The sequence below is a fragment of the Aptenodytes patagonicus genome, chromosome 3 (assembly GCF_965638725.1).
Source record: "Aptenodytes patagonicus chromosome 3, bAptPat1.pri.cur, whole genome shotgun sequence".
NCBI classification, from domain to species: domain Eukaryota; kingdom Metazoa; phylum Chordata; class Aves; order Sphenisciformes; family Spheniscidae; genus Aptenodytes; species Aptenodytes patagonicus.
Genome location: NC_134951.1, coordinates 28,614,668 through 28,635,687, shown reverse-complemented (window position 1 = coordinate 28,635,687; position 21,020 = coordinate 28,614,668). Strand labels below are relative to the sequence as shown.

Sequence of the window (21,020 nt, the reverse complement as noted above, 5' to 3'; positions counted from 1 at the left end):
TGCAAACCAACTTGAAGTTGAATGAAACAAAAAACCCCAGAGTTGACTGGATATGTTTTTACAGTATCATTCCCTTCAGAGCTAAATTCTACTTTTTTGAAATCTTGACATTTAGGGAATCAGTACATACCAAGAGTTTGGGAAGTAGCTGTGTAGATCGCTCAGTACACTTTCCTCTCAAGTACTGGTTTAGCTCACTAAACCTAGAAAAGTTACTTCTTCTCTGAGAGCACTTAGCTCTTCTAAAATTGCTTGTGTTACAATTAGCTATAAATTTCAAGTGATAACGGGTTTTGTGTCTAAATTCAGTTTATTATATGACACTAAAGGCCACAGAAGAGCTTGTTGTGCAGCAGAATGATACTAAAATTTTAATCATAGCTCTTTCAGTAGTGATGCAACATAAATTGTGATCCAAGTTTAGTTTAAGAGACATTATTTCAGAGGCAAGGACATCTGTGGTATACCACCACCATGAAAAGTTCTTGAAGAAAAAGCTATTACCCCTTTGCTGATGACATTAGAAGTCAAGTTCTTAATTTTCTAGAAAGAATGAAGCATAGTCTATTAAAGACACTGAAGGTGTCACTGGAAATCCTTTGTTCACTAGAATTTCATGGCAGCTTTTTTCCCCCCACCTATTTAACATGCCAGGGTTGTTTCTTTCACAGATAATTTTATGACTGGTGATCCCTGTTGGCATCTGGCCTTTGGATTAATTGAAACTAAAAGGGGTAGAAGGTAGTTAACTTCTTCTTATATCGATAGTTGCAATATCTGTATTTTAATTAACAAATAAGCAAAAGAGTCCTTAAGCCTGTCAAGATTTGTAGCAAGGCTGATGGGAGGGCTTGCATGCCAGTAGGCTTTTTCTTCAGACAGAAGCAGCTATGGGAGCGTTAGGAGTGAAAGAGGCTTTGGGTGTCTTGTCTGCACTAATGATCCTGCTGGCCAACACCAGAAGCTGCACCTGGACTGCAGATATGTCAGTGGAGACAACCAACCAAATGTCTTTTCTATCCTTATCCATTAGAAGAAGGCTTTTGGGAATGGTGGCACATGCCTGTTCCCAGGTTAAAATAGTGAGTGGAAGGCAAGTAGTTCAGGAATTAGTCTAGTTTAGGCTTAACTGAGGAGAAATTACATTTTCTTCTTTATTTTCATTTAATTAAACAAATTATTAAAATTGTACATTTTTAATTGTGGTTGTGGGAACAGGAATATGCTGTTTCACTGCAAGTAATTTTTGTATTACTCTAAATGCATCGACTTTGTGGGATCTACTAGTAAAAAATTAATTTCTCAGAAGAGATAATGATACATAGATACAACTTATCTAAGCTAGGATAGGAAATAATTATTTTGTAACAGGATTAGAACTCTACTTACATTTCTTTGGAATTTTTTATCCAATATGACCATGAGCTGTCTGAGCCAATTCTGTGTGGAAGAGCACATAATATTTCTAAAGTGATTTGTGACCAGAGCATGTATTGTAAAGAAATTAATACTAACAATGTAACTCCATTTATTTCAGGCACTGTTGAATCAACCATTAGTAGTATAACAAAATGGTGGTGAGATGTAAATAACAGAGGAGGGAACTTCGTGCTCTGTGAGACACCAAGGATTTCAGTAGTCCTGGATACAACTTGCTGTTAGTATAAAGGAGTACCAGGTGAAATCTGAGAGTGTTGCGATGGCTGCGGTGTGTTCAGGTCAGGAAGCCCTAATGAGCTATAATAGAAAGAAAAATAACTTACAGAGCAGACATTTTTGTTTCTCTAGAAAGACTCAATATGCAATAATGGAAAAAATAGATACGTAAAGCAGAGTATGGTACAATACAATTAGAGTAGAAGACTATGGCTATCCCGAAGTAGCTAAAATCAGCTTCTCAATATCACACTCATTTTGTCCACGTAGAATCCTAAAATAACCATTTTCTCCCCAAGATTTTCCCCAGGAATTTGCAGCAATCTAAAGAAAAACAAAGAGGAAAAAAATATCAATTTTAATTTTAAAGTAGTATTTAAAAATGCAAGATGTAAAATGCAAAATGAATCTTTTGTGTTAGTTTCCTTTTTAAGAAACAGAGTTTCTCAGATTTGGTGCACTGAGAATCAGAATGCATCTTTTTCTGATTTCTAATCATTTGTTCCTTTTTATTTTGATCAAAATTTCAGTTCCAAAACAAGGGTTCATAAAAATGGAATACTATTTCTACAAGGTAGTTTGATAAATTGAAGCAGAAATCATTAGATAATTCAACTATTGGCTGGAGAAAGTGGTCATTGAAACAACAATGGTCAAAATTCCAATTACAACTAATCTGTTAAAGAGAGACCCAAGATACGAAAAAGCTGACTTCTAATAAATTAGGTATCATTCAGGTAGCTATTGACATACTGAGCAATTTAGTTTCTAATGAAGTCAGCACAAGTTTTGCCCTAGATGTCAGGGAAACTACCTACCATAAGCCCTGCCATCAGCTATGTAAACTCCAAATTACCTTCTGCTGAACACAGGAATAATGAGATGAGATGTTAATCATAATCAAAGTGATAAAATCTGACTTAATTTAAATGGCTGAAAGCCAATGTTTAATTGTTTTTCTGATAGCTGGATAGCATTTGCTAACGCTGTTTAAATAGATAGCTTGTCTTTTCCAAATTTTTTAACAAATAATATTGATTATTTTATTGAGTCTCATTTGCAGGCATCAAAAAGAGCTGAATCTTCATGGGAAATCTGAATAACATTTGAGAATTTGAATAAGATTTGAGACAGAAAAGACGGTGTAGGAAGAAACACAGATATAGGAGGGAGATCGGATGAAACACATTTTGAAATTGAGGTAGACAATGCTACAGTTCAAGGGTCAGCATGATAAAAGTTGCTAGAAAGGGAATAAAATTATGCAGGAGACCTTAAGGTGAAGGAAAAAAATAGACACAGAGCGAATGAAAGGGAATAAGTTGTTTTTAGATAATCTGTGTTGTAGAGATTTTTTCTTCTGACTCAAAACACAGTGCTAAGGATTCACTTACCCAAAACTTCTGTTTCTGTCCATTTTTGTCAGTTAATGCTCCCCACCTGTTACAAGAGATGGTACTAGTGAGACCTTTGATGCATATGTTCATATTTTGTAGCTTTGAACAAGCAACCAGAAAAGAAAAGCTTGTTTTAGTTGTCCTAATACCAGTATCAGAACAAAGCATGACTGATAGACGTCTCCATGTTTAAATAACAAACTCTGCTGCTGCTGAAAATGAAGATCAGTATCCTGCTAGCCACAAGTTAAATTGTCACTAGGGACTACGAAAACCTAACACAAATGTAGTTTTAGTTTATCATTGCAAAAACCTCTTTTCATTGACGGAATCTCTCCTCTGGAGAGCTTGCCAGCTGAACTGAACTGGACTGTGTAGGAGTATTGAAATTAATATTAATATATTTCTTCAATTCAGCTGAAGATCCCTAGGACCATTTTTGTTAAAGATCTCACCCAACACCTTTACAAAAATAGCTGGTGAGTTGGAACTGAAAATGTTCCCAGCTTTTCTCAGCTCAAATTAAATTGCTGACAACCTAATCTGTTTTATTGCACAGTGTGGGGGATGACCTATAAATTTACTTGATGTTTCTTTGACATCTTTGAGGACATGTTAAATGTTGTGGCAATATCCATGAAACCACACAAGAGGTTGTCCCCACCTGCCAGGTGATAGAACTTTCATAATTGTGTAGTTGTAGCTGAACTGCACAGTGCTCTGAGTTGTTAAGCCTCACTTTGTATATATACAGGGCAGAAGAAGTTGCAAGGCCATTGTCTGGATGTAGTTCAATGAGCAAAAGCTGCACTGCACACTTTAGGTAGCTAGGTATATATGGTATGACTACTGATTACTTAAAGACCTCTGCCTTGTTTTGCAATTTATACAATGAATACTCGTCTAGTTACTATTCACAGGTCATGATGCTTGGGTGCCCATAAAAGGGCACAAATAAACAGAAAACCAAAGATATGAACTTTTACAGGGTTTTCCACAGTATAAAGTTAATCCTAGCATATACAGAATGCCTTTGACAGGGTGTTTATCAGTATATATCCCACCAATGCCACGTGTTTGAGCTGTATTTGCAGTGCTCCATTCACTTTGAAAGGCAAGCAGCAAAAATATGATAAGAAATCCCACACTGTGAATGGGGAAATCAGGATTTTTGTGTCATCTTTGTAAAAAAATTTGAACAGCCATGGTGGCATCAGCTCTCCTTGGTTAACAGTGAACCCCAATGTATGTGGAATACCCGCACTTCCAGCCAAAGGAAAAAAAAAGTAAAACAAATTGGTGACTAGCAGAGAGGTCTGGATTACAGTTGCAAGCACAAATTGTAGCTACTGCTCATTAAATGCAAGGAATCATAAAAATAATTTGGTCATAATGACCATTGAATGTAATTGTTGTTTTTTAAAAAGGCCTCATGATGCTTTTTCTTTGAATTACCACGTGAAAGTTCAGGATTTATTAATAATCTTTGCCATTTCTTCGCCAAATATCTTTCAGATACAGTCTGTCATGATCATAAATTTAAAAAAAAAAGATATAATAGGCTACCTGATTTCATATCAGATTCAGATTTATTTCTTTCCTTGTGACCATTTTACTAAAAATATTACATCAACTGTAGTGTGAAAGTCCAATATTTACATCAGTCTTAAAGACAGAGGAAAATTGCCTTGAATTTATATTCATGTATTCCTGCATTCAGTACTACACATTATCTCTCCCACTTGTTTGAGCAGGATGATGATCAGTTCCTGCAGACTCAGATTTCTGCAATTAAATATTTTTCTAACATTTGTTATTTTCTAAAAAAAAAAAAGTCAACCTCTAGTTTCATACACTGATAGGAATTTATTGATTCTCAAGAAAGTTTCTAAGTGGAAGAAAACTTAGAAACCAAAATGAAAAAGGATCGTTTTTTATCCTTGACTATAACATATCCATGAATTTAATTTCCTAGGTTTTGTTCCATCATGGTCAGATACAAACAGAGGTACTTGACATATGCATTTTATCTTACGGTTTAGAAAGAAGAGCTGCTTACTCAGTAATCCATGCCCACGGGCATTCATCCAAATACTCTAAATTAAAATACATTAAATTAAAGCATACAAGATTGCAGCCAGCGGGTCAAGAAAAGCGACTAATCCCTTTTATTCAGGACCCGCCATTCTGTGTCCGGAGCACTGTGCCCAGTTTTGGGCTTCCCCATACAGGAAAGACATTAACAGGCTCGAACAAGACCAGCAGGAGTCCACGGAGATGTTTGGGATCTGGAGCACATGATGTACAAGCAGAGGCTGAGGGAGCTGGCTTTGTTCAGCCCTCAGGAGAGGTGGCTCAGGGGAGATCTATTTGTTGTCTTCTGCTTTACAAAGGGTGGGTATAGAGAAGATGGAGCAGACTCTCCTGATACATGCACAGCCAATGGTCAGAAGATGACAGTCACAGTTTTCAGCAAGGAAAAATTGCAATTCGACATAAGGGAAAAAAGTATTTTACAACAAGAGTGGTTAGGCACTACTGAAGAGAGTGGTTGTGGAATATCTGTCCTCAGAGATATCCAAAACTCAACCTGAGAATCCCCATGAACCTTAACTATGAAGTGGCTCTGCTTCGAGCTGGGGGATTAAACTAGATGACCTTCAGAGATCCCTTCTAATCCAAAGTATTCAATGATCTAAGCAACTTGATCTAAGATGGCCCTACCAATTTAGGGCATAGAGAGTTGGACGAAACAACTTCCAGCCTCAGTTAGTCGACAGTTCTATGAATTATTACATTTTGTATTCAATGTATAGATTTTGTGTAACAGTTAAATAACTAAGTATACTAATAGATTGTGATGGGGCAAGCGATTTTGCTAATTTTTTTAATGGCTGCAGTCTAAAGAGCAGATAATAAGGTTGATTTACTGTTTACTGATCAAATCCAGTCTTGGCGTTAGTGCATGAATCAGGAGCAGGACTTAGCAGGAAAGGTGGAACGGAGTGTCATCTCCATAGATGCTGACCTTTATTGGCAGCAACTGTGGCATGAGGTCCTAGGCCTGTTTATCAAGCCTTTCCTAAAACTTGGCATGGCTTGTTCAGGCTTGTTCCAAAGACTGGCTGATATTCACCAATTCTCATTTCTCCCAGGCTAACGTGCTTCTCTCAGACTGAAAAAGCACTCAGCTGTAATGGAAACAGCTGTTGTTTTGTGAACCACACTCCCTCTATATTGTTCAATGATGCAGTGTTTGTAGCCACACGCCAGTTTGATTTGACATCTTGCCTCTGGGAATGAATGCCAGCTCCATCAAGAACACTTCTGGGGATTTCTTGGCTCATTCATACTAAAATACCTTCTAAAGAGGAAGCAATTCTTTCAAAAAATTCCTAAGTGGAAAGTGTTTCTGCAGTAGTATATTTAGGAAAGGAGGACATATTTTCTAAAATAGATTTCTCAGCATAAGTATTGCATTTGATTTTTGCAATTTCTCTTTTTCCCTTTTCCTGCCTATAAAGCTATACTTCAGTAGTTTTCATGATTTCAGCCTTACTGATGGAATAAATTCATTTTGCATTGTATCCCTTAGTTGCACCTATCAAACATGTTATGGCATCCAAGAACAGCTTCCACTTTAAGCTTAATTAATGTTTAGATTCCTCAGAGAAACAAATCTCTAAATATCCTTTCTGTTGCTAAGCCAGGCATCTGAGGGTGACTTTTCTGAGTTATAAAGAAATATGTTATATAAATGAATAATATTAAATTCAGCTTGAATTTTAACTGCTGTTTTACTTGCTGCTGTAAGTACTACTCCTTGAAATATGAACAAAGACTGACTGAGAGGAATTTGTTAAAATGATCAGATAATATTTAGTAATCTCAAAAATAAATTCAGAGGAAATGTTAACCTTCTAAAACTCTTAGCCACCCACTAGGCTGAATGGAAACTGGATGGCATCTTATTTCATCAATTCAGAATACTGTCTTGTTTCAATGGAGTTCACTGTATGTTTCCCTACATAGATGGGACTCTATAAATATCTTTTCCTGATTCTGGGTAATCTTTGAGATTTGACTTCTTTATTTATTTCATATTTTAAAATAGACATTAGTTGCAGAAGTTTATTCATTAATAAATTAAAAAGGAACCCTCATGGAAGACACCATGGGAGTAAAATGTAGCCTGGTATTTTATTGATAGCAACTGTGGAAAGTGATAGCATTCCAGATCACCTTCCCTGGAGAGTAGCAGCTCAGAGAAAGTGTTGATTGGTCCCTCAAAATTTTCAAAACCAAAATGAAAAAAAAAAATAGTAACTAGAAGTATAATCCTGAAGTAGCTAAATAAGCCATTGGGGCTTAAAAGTGAAACCCATACCACGTACTTCTGTCCCAGAGAAGTGAAAGATCTCTACAGATTATGAAAGGCACCAGTAGTACAAGGATATTATTAATCTATGCAAATTTTTGCTTTGGGTATACTGTGGAAAAATAGAATACATAATAGTTCCTTTACAATATTTTCAAAAACATAGTTAATACAGTGTACTACTGTTTTACTGGTCACTTCTGAGATTTAAGCAGTACATTGGCATTGTTATCCTTAATGTAAATGTTAATGTCAGAACTGGAATTAGAATTTGTCTTTTTCCTGACAGTGAAACACTGAGGGATTTAGTTCAAGATTAAGATATCTAAATGTATGTGTCCCACAGTAGCAGAGTATATTGTGATCCATTCACTTGACTAAATGCAAGTGTCTAGGGCTATTTGAGATGCCTTAGGGTGCCTGAGACATCCACGTTTCTGGCAGACATGACAGAGGACCTATGCGACATCCACGTCCTTTTGGAGACACAGCCAGGTGGGAAGCTCTTCCCACTTCTGGTAACACCAAATATTTGTGGGGGGGCAACTAATGGATCCATGAGCAGTTGTAGCTGAGTTGCCCTCCAGTCTCCATTGACTTTGTTGATGAGATCATCATATCTGTGATGAGAATTTGGATATCTAACACATCACACCTGCCTGAATCTCAAATTGAATCCTGACATAATTAATTGTCTACTAAAGCATGAGATGAGCAAAGGAGAAGACTGGAAATTATTAGGAAATGTACAGTGAGTAAAGTGTTAGAATGGGAATCAGCAGACAATAAAATGTATCAGCTTCTAGAATTACACAGCTGTAACACATGATTTCAGAATAAATGATGAGGAGAATTAGGACATTACAGACTGAAGGACTTGGATTCTGTCCATCTTAAACCATCAGGGATAAAATCAAAGAATTTAGAGAAAAGGGTAAAATTATCGTAATAAACAACATGGAAATTACAGTTCTGATATATATATAGGTTTTTCACAACATGGCACAAAATCATAGATGCTACAGTTTGGTTGAACAAAATTAAACCAGGAATGTGTTGTGCTGAAAAGGTTGTTAAACTAATCTGGGATGCATTTTATGTTCCCCTGTGACTTGGAGCAAGAGCTGGTTTAGGGACCAGCAGATTAGAAGGGAAAATGACACTTTAGTTAATTTTTCCTGTAAAACAACTGTGCTTTGGAGTCTTAATCATGGAACAGAACCTCTTTGTGCTGGGCATTGTAAGTGAAAATGATTTAGTAGAAGATCAAATCCTGTTGCCATTATCTGCTTTCAGAAAGTAATCTTTAAAGAATAGAAATGGGAATCTATTCATGAATCAATATAAAAATATCAGTATTTTGACTATAAGTTAAAATCAATGGGAATCAATAAATGATTGTCACCACTTCATAAAAAACTATGACACTTTCAGAGTTGTTAGCTGATATAATTTCTTTAATACAGTCAATATAGTCTCTCCTCCTACAGTACTTTTTCTTTCTCTGACAGTTCTTGTTCCTGAGATCCTGTAGTTCATGTAGCCAATGTAGTCACTACCAATTTTTCCAAAAGTAGATCTATCCAAACTATGTGCTCCTAACTAATGACATCCCAACCTTGTTGAAGGTAACCAGAGATTTCCAGTGTCTCCGGGAAGCCAAGGCCTTGGAAGCTAATAGATGTGATAGTGAGCAGCAAATTAGACAAGGAGTCTGCTTTAGGTATGTTAACAACATTAGAAATAAAACCTAAGAAGCTGGGATTAAAAGTAGGCGAGATGATGTATGTTTTGAGTAAAGAATTATACAGTGCATGACTGGAGTGCTACACTAAATCTGATAGATCACTGCTTGGAATAAAAAGAGTAACAGTAACAGGTATTTGTGTGACAGTGTCCTGGTTTCGGCAGGGATAGAGTTAATTTCCTTTCTAGTAGCTGGTACAGTGTTTTGGATTTAGGATGAGAACAAAGTTGATAACGCACCCATGTTTTAGTTGTTGCTAGGTAATGCTTACACTAGCCAAGGACTTTTCAGCTTCCCATGCTCTACCGACTGAGAAGGCTGGAGGTGCCCAAGAAGCTGGGAGGGGGCACAGCCAAACTGGCCAAAGGGACATTCCATACCATGTGACGTCATGCTCAGTACATAAACTGGGGAAAGCTGGCCGGGGGGGCTGCTGCTCGGGGACTGGCTGGGCATCGGTCGGCGGGTGGTGAGCAATTGTACTGTGCATCACTTGTTTTGTGTATTATTATTATTATCATATTATTATTATCATTTTATTTCAATTATTAAACTGTTTTTATCTCAACCCACGAGTTTTTCTAACTTGTGCTCTTCCAATTCTCTCCCCCATCCCACTGGGGCGCGGGGGGGAGTGAGCGAGCAGCTGCGTGGTGCTTAGTTGCCGACTGAAATTAAACCACGACAGACAGACTGAGAAAAGAGTAAGTCAAAATATAGAGACACTAACAACCAAGATGTGTGTAGGGCTCAAATGCCAAGTAGAAAGAGAAAATTTTCATATATTAGTCTATAGACAGAACAGGGGGAAGAAGTCCAGGAAAGAAAACATGAAGAAAAAATACCCAACAATTAAGTAATTTAACTCCCAGTGGAATTAGTTCCCAAGTGGAAATGACAGAGACTTAAAAGTGAGTTGACACATTCTTGGACAACATCCATCCAATATTACATTTTCCAGAAGATGACCAAAATAATAATAGCACTTTCTTGTCTCTTGCTTTTGTGATTATTCCAGCTTGATATTTACTCCAAATGAATGACATTTCAAAAGCAAACAGATGCTGGACCTCATTACTCACAGAGACAGGGAATCTATTATGGTTATTTTTATAAAGCTTTAGACTGCTGATGTCCCCACCTTTGGTATTTTTAGGAAAAGCTTTCAACCTTACCCTCTCCAAAATTTCCAATTTTATTAAGAAGAAAAATAAGAGACTTTAAGGAATCATTAAGGAGAAGGTCTGCTTATCAATTACTGTAAATTACTTAAAAAAGGGAGTTTTCTTCTGTCTGACAAAAATATTCTGTAAGAAATACACCACTTAGCTTTTCCAAAAGAAACCATCATGATCTTCAATCAAAAATAACCTTGAATAGAAAGAAGTAATTTCACCAAACTGCATTCAGTCCCTTTCAGGAGAAAAAGTAAGCAAAGTATTTCCATTTACTCAAGGGAAACCAGCTCCAACTGACTCTTTAGAGAGAATTCTGTTGCTCTTTCAGATAAAAGGATGAGAACTTGTGTGCTTCCATAAAAGGATTTTCATAATTTTGTGTCCAGTTTTATATAGTAGAGGCACCTTAGCTGTCCTTTTCCTTGATATTAACTCTGTAGGAGTAGGCCCCCAATGCACAACACTGCCTCACAGTTGAAAAATTAGAATATGGAGACCATTTCAGTATTCTTCCACAGAATGGAAACTGGTTTTGTTTGAACATTTCCGAGTTTCTTTTTCAAGAAACTGTATGAATACAATGAAGGTGGACTTCAGAAGAGAAGTATAAAGAAAATTTCAGAAAAAAAATAGTAGTTGATAATTAAATATCATTGAAATATCAGTAAATATCAGTAAAAAAAGCTAGAAATACAACCTAACACAACAAAAAGGGTTATCAGCAATGGCTTCAAAACTGAAGTGTTTTGCAGGTGAACACAAACTAGTTTCTAGCGTGCTTACGTTCAGCTTTGTAGGTAAAATGCTGTTAACAGCAAATACAGCAGAAACATCTGAAGAGTGTGCTAAATAATATTATACAAACTGACTCCTTAAGACTGAAGATGTCAACTAAGAAGAAATAAGTCCTTAAGAGTAAAGAAGAATGACAGGTCTTAGATCTCAAGCTATTAATTCCTACAGATCTGTCAATGTTAGTGGAAGTCAGCACTTTGCATTAACCGAGGAGTTAAACTGTTTACTGAACACCAGTGTTCTAGGAATCAGCATTCTGCATTATCTTTCTAACTTCTGCCATTCAACAATTTATACCTAGAACAGACTTTTCTCACATACTGACAGTACCCATCTACCAATCAAAAATACACAAACAGCAGAATACAATTTTAAATCACTCCTGCAATTTTTTTTCAACCACTTCAACTCACAGTTGCAGTTTCCAAGTTATACAGTTTGTAGGTTGAACATTGGATTCACTGATGTCACTGGCAAAACTCCCAGATTTTCAGGAATAAAGCAAAGATTTGTCTCTGGTTTGTTTGTTTATTTGTTTGCAATGGCTCCTCCCTGTCTTTCTAGAGTGGGGGTCCATTGAAGGTAGGATTGTGTCACATCCTATTTTCACAGACAGAAGCAATGAATTTGTTAAAAAACAGCATACATAGAGGACGTATAAAGGAAACGTATGTATTCTGTTTTTAAGGTTATGGTCTTTACTCATATTTTGCCTTGTCAGTTTTTTCCTAATCTTCTTGTTTTTTCAAATATTTTCATTTCTGTTAACTTCTGCATTCACAAGGATCTTCAGGTCAAATAGGACAACTAGAAAACCTTATATAACCTCCAATACAACCACAACATAAACTTAGAATAGACTATTTCAGTTGGAAGGGACCTACAATGATCATCTAGTCCGACTGCCTGACCACTTCAGGGCTGACCAAAAGTTAAAGCATGTTATTAAGGGCAGTGTCCAAATGCCTCTTAAACACTGACAGGCTTGGGGCATCGACCACCTCTCTAGGAAGCCTGTTCCCATGTTAGACCACCTTCTTGGTAAAGAAATGCTTCCTAATGTACAGTCTAATCCTCCCCTGGTGCAGCTTTGAACCATTCCCACACATCCTTCTAGATACCAGGGAGAAGAGCTCAGCACCTCCCTCTCCACTTCCCCTCCTCAGAAAGCTGTAGAGAGCAATGAGGTCACCCCTCAGCCTCCTTTTCTCCACACTAGACAAGCCCAAAGTCCTTAGCCACTCCTCATAGGACATTCCTTCCAGCCCTTTCACCAGCTTTGTTGCCCTCCTCTGGACACATTCAAGGACCTTCACATCCTTCTTAAATTGTGGGGCCCAGAACTGCACACAGTACTCCAGGGGAGGCTGCACCAATGCTGAATACAGCAGGATAATCACCTCTTTTGACCGGCTGGTCACACTGTTTGATGCACCCCAGGATGAGGTTTGTCCTCTTGGTTGCCAGGGCACATAAGCCATGGAATTTCCACAGGTATATATTTAATGAGATATTTCTGACCCTTTCCATCTCTGAAAAAAGTGCTGGTGATGAAACGAGGCTTGGTGAAGTCCAAATTCATTCAATTCAACTTTAGGGAACTGAGACATTTGGATTAGGAAAAGAACCACTGCCTACTATCAAGAGAGAGGGATACCTCCTGAGGATAAGTCATCCCACCTAAGTGCTGACTACAATCAGTGCTAACAAACTGGACTCATTTGTCTCTCTAATAGTATGTTTTCTACGTAGGTGTTGTGAATTTGCTGTCACCACACTGGCCAAACAAATGATGAAATCTCTTGGGCAAAAATACTGTCTTCCCATAGACCATATATACAGAGCAACAGGATACAAAGATTACTCGATCCCTCTCATCTTGACCTGGCTTATTTTAATACCAAAGTTCTGCTTTCATAAAAGGCTCACAGCATCTCCTTCTCCAGACAAAAAGAGAGTGGGACAGAAATACATGTGGTCTAAAAATTTCATCTCACTTTCTTCCCTTGACTTGGTCGTATAACTGTCATAATGCTACCAGACAAAAAGGGTGTAAATATTGCAAGTTATGTCCTATTCTTAGAGCTGTAACAAAATCCTAGTACCTTTCAAAGACTAGGATTTTCATCTACTCAATTAGACAAAAGTTTAGTTCTTAATCTTTTATTAATAATAAGAAGGTTAGGGTCACTGACTAGTGTTCTCTGCAAGACAAGACTTCTTAGAAAATGGTGGCTGGAATTTGAAACTACAGTTTTGCCTGGACTTTTCAGCCTGAGAGATGAGTCAAATTATCAGTGAGTCAATAGTTAAATCATTCCCACAAGTCTACCGTAATGAATTATATGGGAAACAGTCTCATGGATTTAACTGCATGAATCATCAGACACTGTGCATCTTTTCCTCATGATCTTCTAAGGTATTTCTCTTTACTGTAAAATATTTTTGGGTGTTGCTGTTTAATTTTTAAACTGTAATATCTGATGTTGATTGTCTGACAATAATAAAGTAGATTTTTTTTCCCCCATGAAAGAAAAAGGGAACTCAACCCAAGGCTTCTTTAGTCAGGAAGAAAATAATTTGGGTCATGACTTTTGGTGGTTTAAGATGTTGCTTGTTTGCTGTTATTCTGAGTCTAAGCTTGAAAGAGGACAATGAAGAGAAAAATAGTGTCTTCAAAGCCAAAACCTGAGATGTCAGTAACAGTAGTCACTGGTGTCTTTTTTAAGCCTTCTGACTTTGCACAGGTGAGTCATTTAATTATGTATTAAATCTTAGAGTGTTGTTGCTTTGTCTGGCTATCCCCTCAACACTAAACCACAAGTTTTTGCCTCACGTGTCAATTTTATCTCCATTAGTATGGCTTTTTGTGTTAAGAAACATTCAACCAATGTTTTTTCAGGGCATAGATGCTTCAATGCCATTTAATCTGCTGCACTATTGAATTTAAAGCTTCCAGTGAATCATTGATAAAAAGAGGGGAAATGTGTTTCCAGTTAATGTACATCTCCCAATGTCCTCTTATGAAAGTCCTTTGTCATTCTGAGCACCTTCCAAACATCTGAATATCTATCTTGTTCATGAAACAGTATCTAAAGCTTTTAATAAAATTATTCTTGTCCCCTCCAAGCCTTAAGGTGACAGTCCATAGATTTGCTTGTAGCCAAAGACTTGGGCTTTTGGGGCCTTTCTGAATTTTTCAGTGTCAGGGGATCAACAGATACAGCTTTTTGAGTGAGGGTATGGATCAGATATTGTAGCTTGGCACTGATACTGAAGTGATGCAGAGGAAAGAGTCTGAGAGACAATTCGTCTGAACAGGCTGCAAACATTAATGACGCATACTTTACTTCACTATGCCTAGCTTTGAAAAGAGATATATTTGAACTAGAACCGTAGCTATTTAAGCCAATATACTTCCTCTATGCTGAATAGCCTTTGGCATCTTTACACTATCAATAAATCTGCCTCACGTTTTCTTTCCCTATGGACACTACATTTCTCTTCTGTTGTCTTTTCCTAGGTGGAACTAAGAAAGCCAGAGGAGTAGAAGGAAAAGAAAATTAAAAAAAAAGATGCACCAGTTTTACAGAGAATCTGCTATAGAATAGACTTGACAGGTTTGTTCAGCAACTCTGGCTTAAATGTATAGATCTGAGAGATAAATCTGCTACCAAGTTCATCTTTGATGTGAATTCAGTCTACTTTTATTATTAAGAGATCTTGAGATAAAGATGACAGTTTCACATGTCATTTTTCAGTCATTAGTCTTCTTAAAATAACAGTGCAGCTGAAAAAGTGAAAATTAGCAAACTTTGACCAATTTGCTTTCCTTAGTCCCACTTACCATTTGCAGTTTCATTATGCCTCTTTAGCTTGTTTTCATCCTGGTGTCATTAAGAATTGTAATTGTATGTGTATATATACACATAGATCGATATATGTGTGTGTGTACATATACACAAACATACATATGCAAGGCATTCTGAAGATACTATCTTACTATAAATCTTATGTACCAGTCAGACAGTCATTTTGTTTTTAATCTACTTTATAATGCCATTACAAGTGGGATTCCCCTAGTCTAACCTAAACATTTTAATGTTAGCTATGTAAGTCTGATGTTACCCCACAGGTTCTTTTTTAGTCAGCAAAGAGAAATAAGATTCAACAAAGCAATTCAACACACCTTAAGATAGATACCTAGGATAGAGTAGATGAATAGCCATGGAAGATAAAGGGAACCATGGCTGCCTAGCAGAGACATAGGAATCTAACTTGTACACATCGAAATTTAGCTGTTATGAATCCCAGTCTCCATTACTTACTTTTTCTGCTTACCTCCCTGTCTCTGGAATACAGACACAGAAACTGCTTGAGAGATCCTACTGTCTCTAGATGTCAGTGGGGTCAGTCCATCCTGCCTTCAGATTGCTGAAAGCCCTGTTTCACTGTCCATAGAGACCGTGATCAAACCCAAATGGTCTGCTACCCGCAACACCCTCTGCCTGGCTGTTCCACATTTTCCTCTCCTGCTTCCATGCTGTTCTGTCTTTTCCCATTCTCCCTCTAAGACTGAGATCACACAGTACCTCACTGGAGATAGACTTATAGTCCTATCAGAGCTGATTTTATAAATAAGAAGCCTTCAAATGATAGAAAATAACTAGCAATTTCAAGTTGCAGAACAAGGGAAGCCAGTCAATGCATTTACAATCCTTATGATCCAATGATCAATTAGGCAGTTTATATGTGCATTTCTGTTTTTGTACAAATAGATCTTGCAAGCTTCACCAAAATTTATTTCCATTTTATGAGTCCATCACCTTATATGTTGTACAATTCATGGGCAGTTTAAGGCATTCTCAAAAATGTTTCTGAGAGATTACAAATATCGATTCAGTATGGTCATTCATTATTGTGGCTGCCTTTTACAAATATTGAATCTCTTTTACAGAAGAGGTTATAAATAAAAAATCAGACTACAATAAACATCAGACCAAAAAACCTGCATTTTCTACCCTATGTGTCAGCATGTCTCTGTTCCTTTTTCTCTCTCCAGGAACAATCTCAGCTAAGCAGAATGCAAATAATCATCAGTATTTTTATTTGAAGTCCAACTTTAATGAGATTCTCATGAGTTTTTTATTTAGGTTGAGGAGTTTGCATTATCCTTTGCTCAAAAAACCCCACCCAAGCTATATGTGAGTGGCAAAGAACTTATACCCAGGCCACATATTTTACATTCAAATTAATTCAAACTCATGAATGATATAAAAAAGTGATAGCTTAATCCTGAAGACATAAAAATCTATGCAAAAGAATGTTTTAGACTTCATGGTGCAGAATCACATTTTATGACTGCATTTAACATTGCTAGAAACTCAAGTACACCTAGCCTTGGGCTCAAACATCCTCCAACTTGTCAAACTTGAATTCAATTTTTTTAAACACCTCTGCAAATATTTTTATATGGCATAATCTTGGAGGTCAGAACACTTATGCATTAGACAATGAAAGGATGGGTAATTCTTTATGTCGTTGGATTCATTGGATACTTCAGCAACGTTCAATGAAAGTTAGTAAGTAAATGCATTTCCCACATACCAAACTCCAAACCAGGCTGAGGTTTCTTAAATATCATCGCCTTCAGTTTTCTTCTTTTTCCTTCAATTCTCATGTCCTTCTTCAGTATATCAGACCACTTGACTTTCCTCCTACTCAATGTTTTGCACTGACCATTCAACACAATCCTCTGCAGGGAGATGCCGATCTCAGTCAAGGCGCTCAGTTTTTTGCTCACGAGTAGCTCCTTGCCTAAGGGCTGCTATCTTTTCCTTCAACAGCCTATCAGTTCCCATTTAAATCAGCATCCACTTCAGCACATTAATAGCCCTCCTCCTCTCTCCTTCCTCAGCCATCACTTTGTCCCCCTGTGCCATTCTGGCTTAATCACTCACCTCAGTAGGTTATTCAGCACGTATTTGGGGCAGTATGTCTGAGGGAATAGCTGTCATCACCCTACACTTGCACCAAGCATACTTCATAGCCCTCCCAACACCTGCACTCACAGCCTTACAGCAGCTCACCCCTGAACCGAGGTATTCAAATTACATTGCAAATTTTACTGTCCAATTTTATTGGTTTCTCATGGCCCTTCAGATATACCTTAAATACATACACATAAACTGATACATACCGGCTGTCCTTCATAAACATATTTTCCTAATTTTTCCACGTTAAATTCCAGTTTCTCTCTTTCATTGCTTCACAACGGTCACTATAAGCATACTTCAGGAGCTTTTCCTCTACTAGTCTGAGTCAATACTTTTTGCAACAGTATGGGGTCAAGGATGATCTTGCATAAGCCTGCTGCTTCTCTTTGCTGCTGTGCCACTATCAGGCACACTTCTGTAATTCATAGCCAGCAGTTTCCACAACCATAGGCATTTCCATGTCCTTTACAAGGCTATCTTCACTAAGGTCACAAACACAAAGTGCACTTTATTTCATGACTTTATTTTCTTGAACTACATGTTGAAGATACTCTCAGTAATCTTCCTAGCACAGGCCTGAATCATTATTTATTTGATGTTCTAGATCACCTATAAAATATTTGTTTGAGACTCTCCAGTCATTTCTCTGTGTAACTACTCACCCAGTGATTTAATAAATTCATCCTTGCATATTCCCTCCATGTCAAAGAATAATTTGACATGGAGGTGTTCTGTAATTTGAGTGTATGCATTATTAGATACTTGTCATCTTAATATAGTGGCACTGGTCTACATTTGAAGGGAAATCCACTAGTGTATTATACACACTCTTATGTAGCAGTTTCAGACCTGAGTGTGTACTCCTTGTGCATCCCAAATAAAATTGGCAGCATCCCAGCACCAGTTGATTTCTGTTTGGGGCGTAGAGAGCCTAGACTGCTGTGCCAGTAAGCTGCGCTTGTTAATTAGGAGGCCACTGGCAATTTTTATGTTTCTATTTGCATTCTGTTTGGTGGCATGTTTGGAGGAAATTGCATTCGTTTTGTTCATAACTTGATGTGTACATGGGATATCTGTGAATACTCAGCAAAACATTTTATTCTATAAACAAGTATATTTGAAGTTTTAGAGCAAATGTTAGAGTAGATTAAAAGATGATGGGTCTATACCTCTTTCCAATGCTCTCTAAAATTCTCAGATATGCGAAAATGAAACAACAACAATCTTATGTTGGGAGCTAACAGTGCTCCACCTCTGACAGTGAAACCTCTGGGTTCCAAACTGGTCATTGACATTTTACTACGTTCATGACTGGCAGAGGAAAAGGGTAAAAGAATATGCTTTACTCACCCAAGGAGTTTGACTGAATGAGTTTTCCATTTAGATCCTGCTTTCTGGGAGTGTCTATAGATTCCCTCTTTGTAAAGGAAAAAATCTTCATACACTTTCATTATAGCTAAAAAACAATAGGAAAAATCAGCACAGTCAGCAAGTATTGCTTCTATTCTTGCTTGCTTCTTGCATTTTACCAGTGAGATTTTTGTTGTGTGTTGGACTGCACATGTACTTTGTAATTACCCTAAATTCACTAATTGCTCAGAAGTTCCCTGCTCTGAGTGAACCGAGGGAAATATTCCAACAGAGTTCTTTCAAAGGTCTCTTGTCAAGTTAACTGGGTTTCCCTGTCATGGAAACTCCCTATCATGGACTTCTTCCAATACAGTAAGAAGAAATATTGCCTCATGTAGGCTTACATAAGTTTTCTCAATTCCAGTGAAATCCAATTCAATAAAACAAATCTCAAAGTTCATGTATAAAATCCTCAGTTCTGACAAGCATCTGCATATTCAAGAAAAGTACTTAACAGACAATGTATATCCTGGGAAATATGGTGGAGTGATATGTATGCCTTTTTCTGAAACTCAGATAGAGTTCATTAAGTACACAGCAATCTCCTTATGGAAAACGAGATTGTCTGTATATATGTTCATCCTGACTTTCAGCTAAAAGTGTGGAAAAAAACCCCTTTGTGTCCATAAAAATGTGAGGCCAAAGAGCTGATGAACTGGAAATTTTGTGCAAGACAATGAAGATTACAATTTGTATTTTATGTCTATTCATTATTTCCTGGGAATATCATTCACTTGTTTTTTAAGAAAAGTGTTTTGGGTTTCTTTTCCATATCTGTTCTGCCACCTTAGTACCATTTGCTTTGCTGTATGGTGGGCTACCAGGTCCAGAGAAATGAAAATATTTTCCAGGTCTACATTACCTTCAGATTCCAGTGAATCAGAAGCATTAAATACAAGCTTAACTCCAACTTACTTTTAGCTTATGATTTTAACTTAGACTGCCACACAGCTTGGAACATGAGAATTAGTGAAATCCAGTTTCCTAAAGTCTTGCACCTCGGGAGTCCCATAAAGTACAAGTTTCACTGACCATTTGTATGTGGTTGGAGCATTTATAACATATGTGCCTGGTATAGATCTGCAGTATCCAGTAAGGTGAGCTCATGCTGCATTTTTTTCTGTCCGGCACACTTTCAAATTTCTTTTTCCTACCTGAATATTTTCATAAGCTTGAAGGAAATTAACTATCTTTACAACCTCTTGGCCTCTATCAAACTTGGCTGAAAACAGAAAACATTACCAAATTTTAGGAGATGAAAGAGAACAGCTCAAAACATGGTCAAATGAGCCCATTTGCCCAGGAAACCTGGCTAAAAATATACTTTGCTAATGAGGTCGCTCACATAAAAAATGTACGCCAATAGCAATACACGGGGAATAAGCAGCCACAATGCTACCCAGGTGGTAAGTCTGGGGGAGACCTATATCAGTTAAATCAGAAAAAAAGTTAAATGCTTTTAATGAATAATGTTACAGCTTCTGCCAAGCTGCTTGCAGAACCAGAGCTCACACATATTGACAGCAACAGACCAAGTGCAAAATAGCACAAACTTTATTCTTGGTTTCCAGCTGCAAGCTCAGGACTCCATTAGAGCTCTCTGCAAAGGTTCCCCCCCCTCCCTCTGCCCCCAGGCTCACCAGTGCATAGAGCTAGGAGTTTAACTCCTGCGGATATCCCTGTACCGCTATGTAAAATACCAGCTGTTGAGGTTTCTGAGCTGCAGAGGAGCCTGTGGAGGGAGACCTTTAAAGTGGTACAAAGGAACAGAAAGGGGGGAAGAAGAATCCCATTGGCCTTAGTCCAGGTGAGGGTGTCAGAGAAGAAGTGAAGGGGATGAGTCATATCAAAAAATTACTGTAGAGGCTTCCCTGGATCTTGTTTCGATACCTTGGCCAAAGGGAGGCAAAGAAACAGGGGTGAGTGCAAGGACTGCAAAATTCACTTCTCCCACGGGAGGTCTGAGGTTAGAAAATCTCATTTATCATTGGGCTGAGACAGGAGAAGGTAGTTTCATTTCTAAATCACATTGTTCTTTGAAATCAAGGTCTGTATGTTCAGTTTCAGAGAACAATTTATTCTTTATCAGCAACTCTAAATCAAACACATGTTCTTGTCTCTGTGAAGAAACGTCATACCTAAATTATTTCCACTGAATTTAAACAGAAAATTTTGAAGGGTGTTTCCAGAATAACTTTAGTCTATGTGAGAGAATTTTATCCATGATTACATATTATATCTACATTTAGAGTGTGTGTATGTATGTATGTATACATTTGTGTATATATATGTAAATATATATACTTATGTATATGCATATCTATATGTATATACCCTGCAGTCAGGAGCTAAATAATGGTACAGTCTTTGGAGTTAAGTGGGCTGGGTACATAAAGTGCAGGGTGGACAGAAAGATGATAATTCAAAATCAAGCACTGAGAGATTTTTATTTATTCAGTGACT

General features: G+C 37.4%; 1 protein-coding gene across 2 annotated transcripts in view; it reads right to left on the bottom strand.

Moving 5' to 3' along the window:
• Positions 1 to 291: 291 nt before the first annotated feature.
• TINAG (tubulointerstitial nephritis antigen) overlaps positions 292 to 21,020 on the bottom strand; it is a 62,186-nt gene continuing 41,457 nt past the window's right edge. The window contains exons 9-12 of one of the 2 annotated variants that reach the window (XM_076332958.1): positions 18,498 to 18,603; positions 3,051 to 3,096; positions 1,849 to 1,980; positions 292 to 1,737 (exon numbers count right to left, since the gene is read on the bottom strand). In XM_076332958.1, coding sequence (XP_076189073.1) covers positions 1,870 to 1,980; positions 3,051 to 3,096; positions 18,498 to 18,603 — 263 coding nt within the window. In that variant the 3' untranslated portion in view covers positions 292 to 1,737; positions 1,849 to 1,869. Of the gene's footprint in view, positions 1,981 to 3,050; positions 3,097 to 18,497; positions 18,604 to 21,020 lie in introns of both variants that reach the window. The other variant, XM_076332957.1, reaches the window with a different exon arrangement.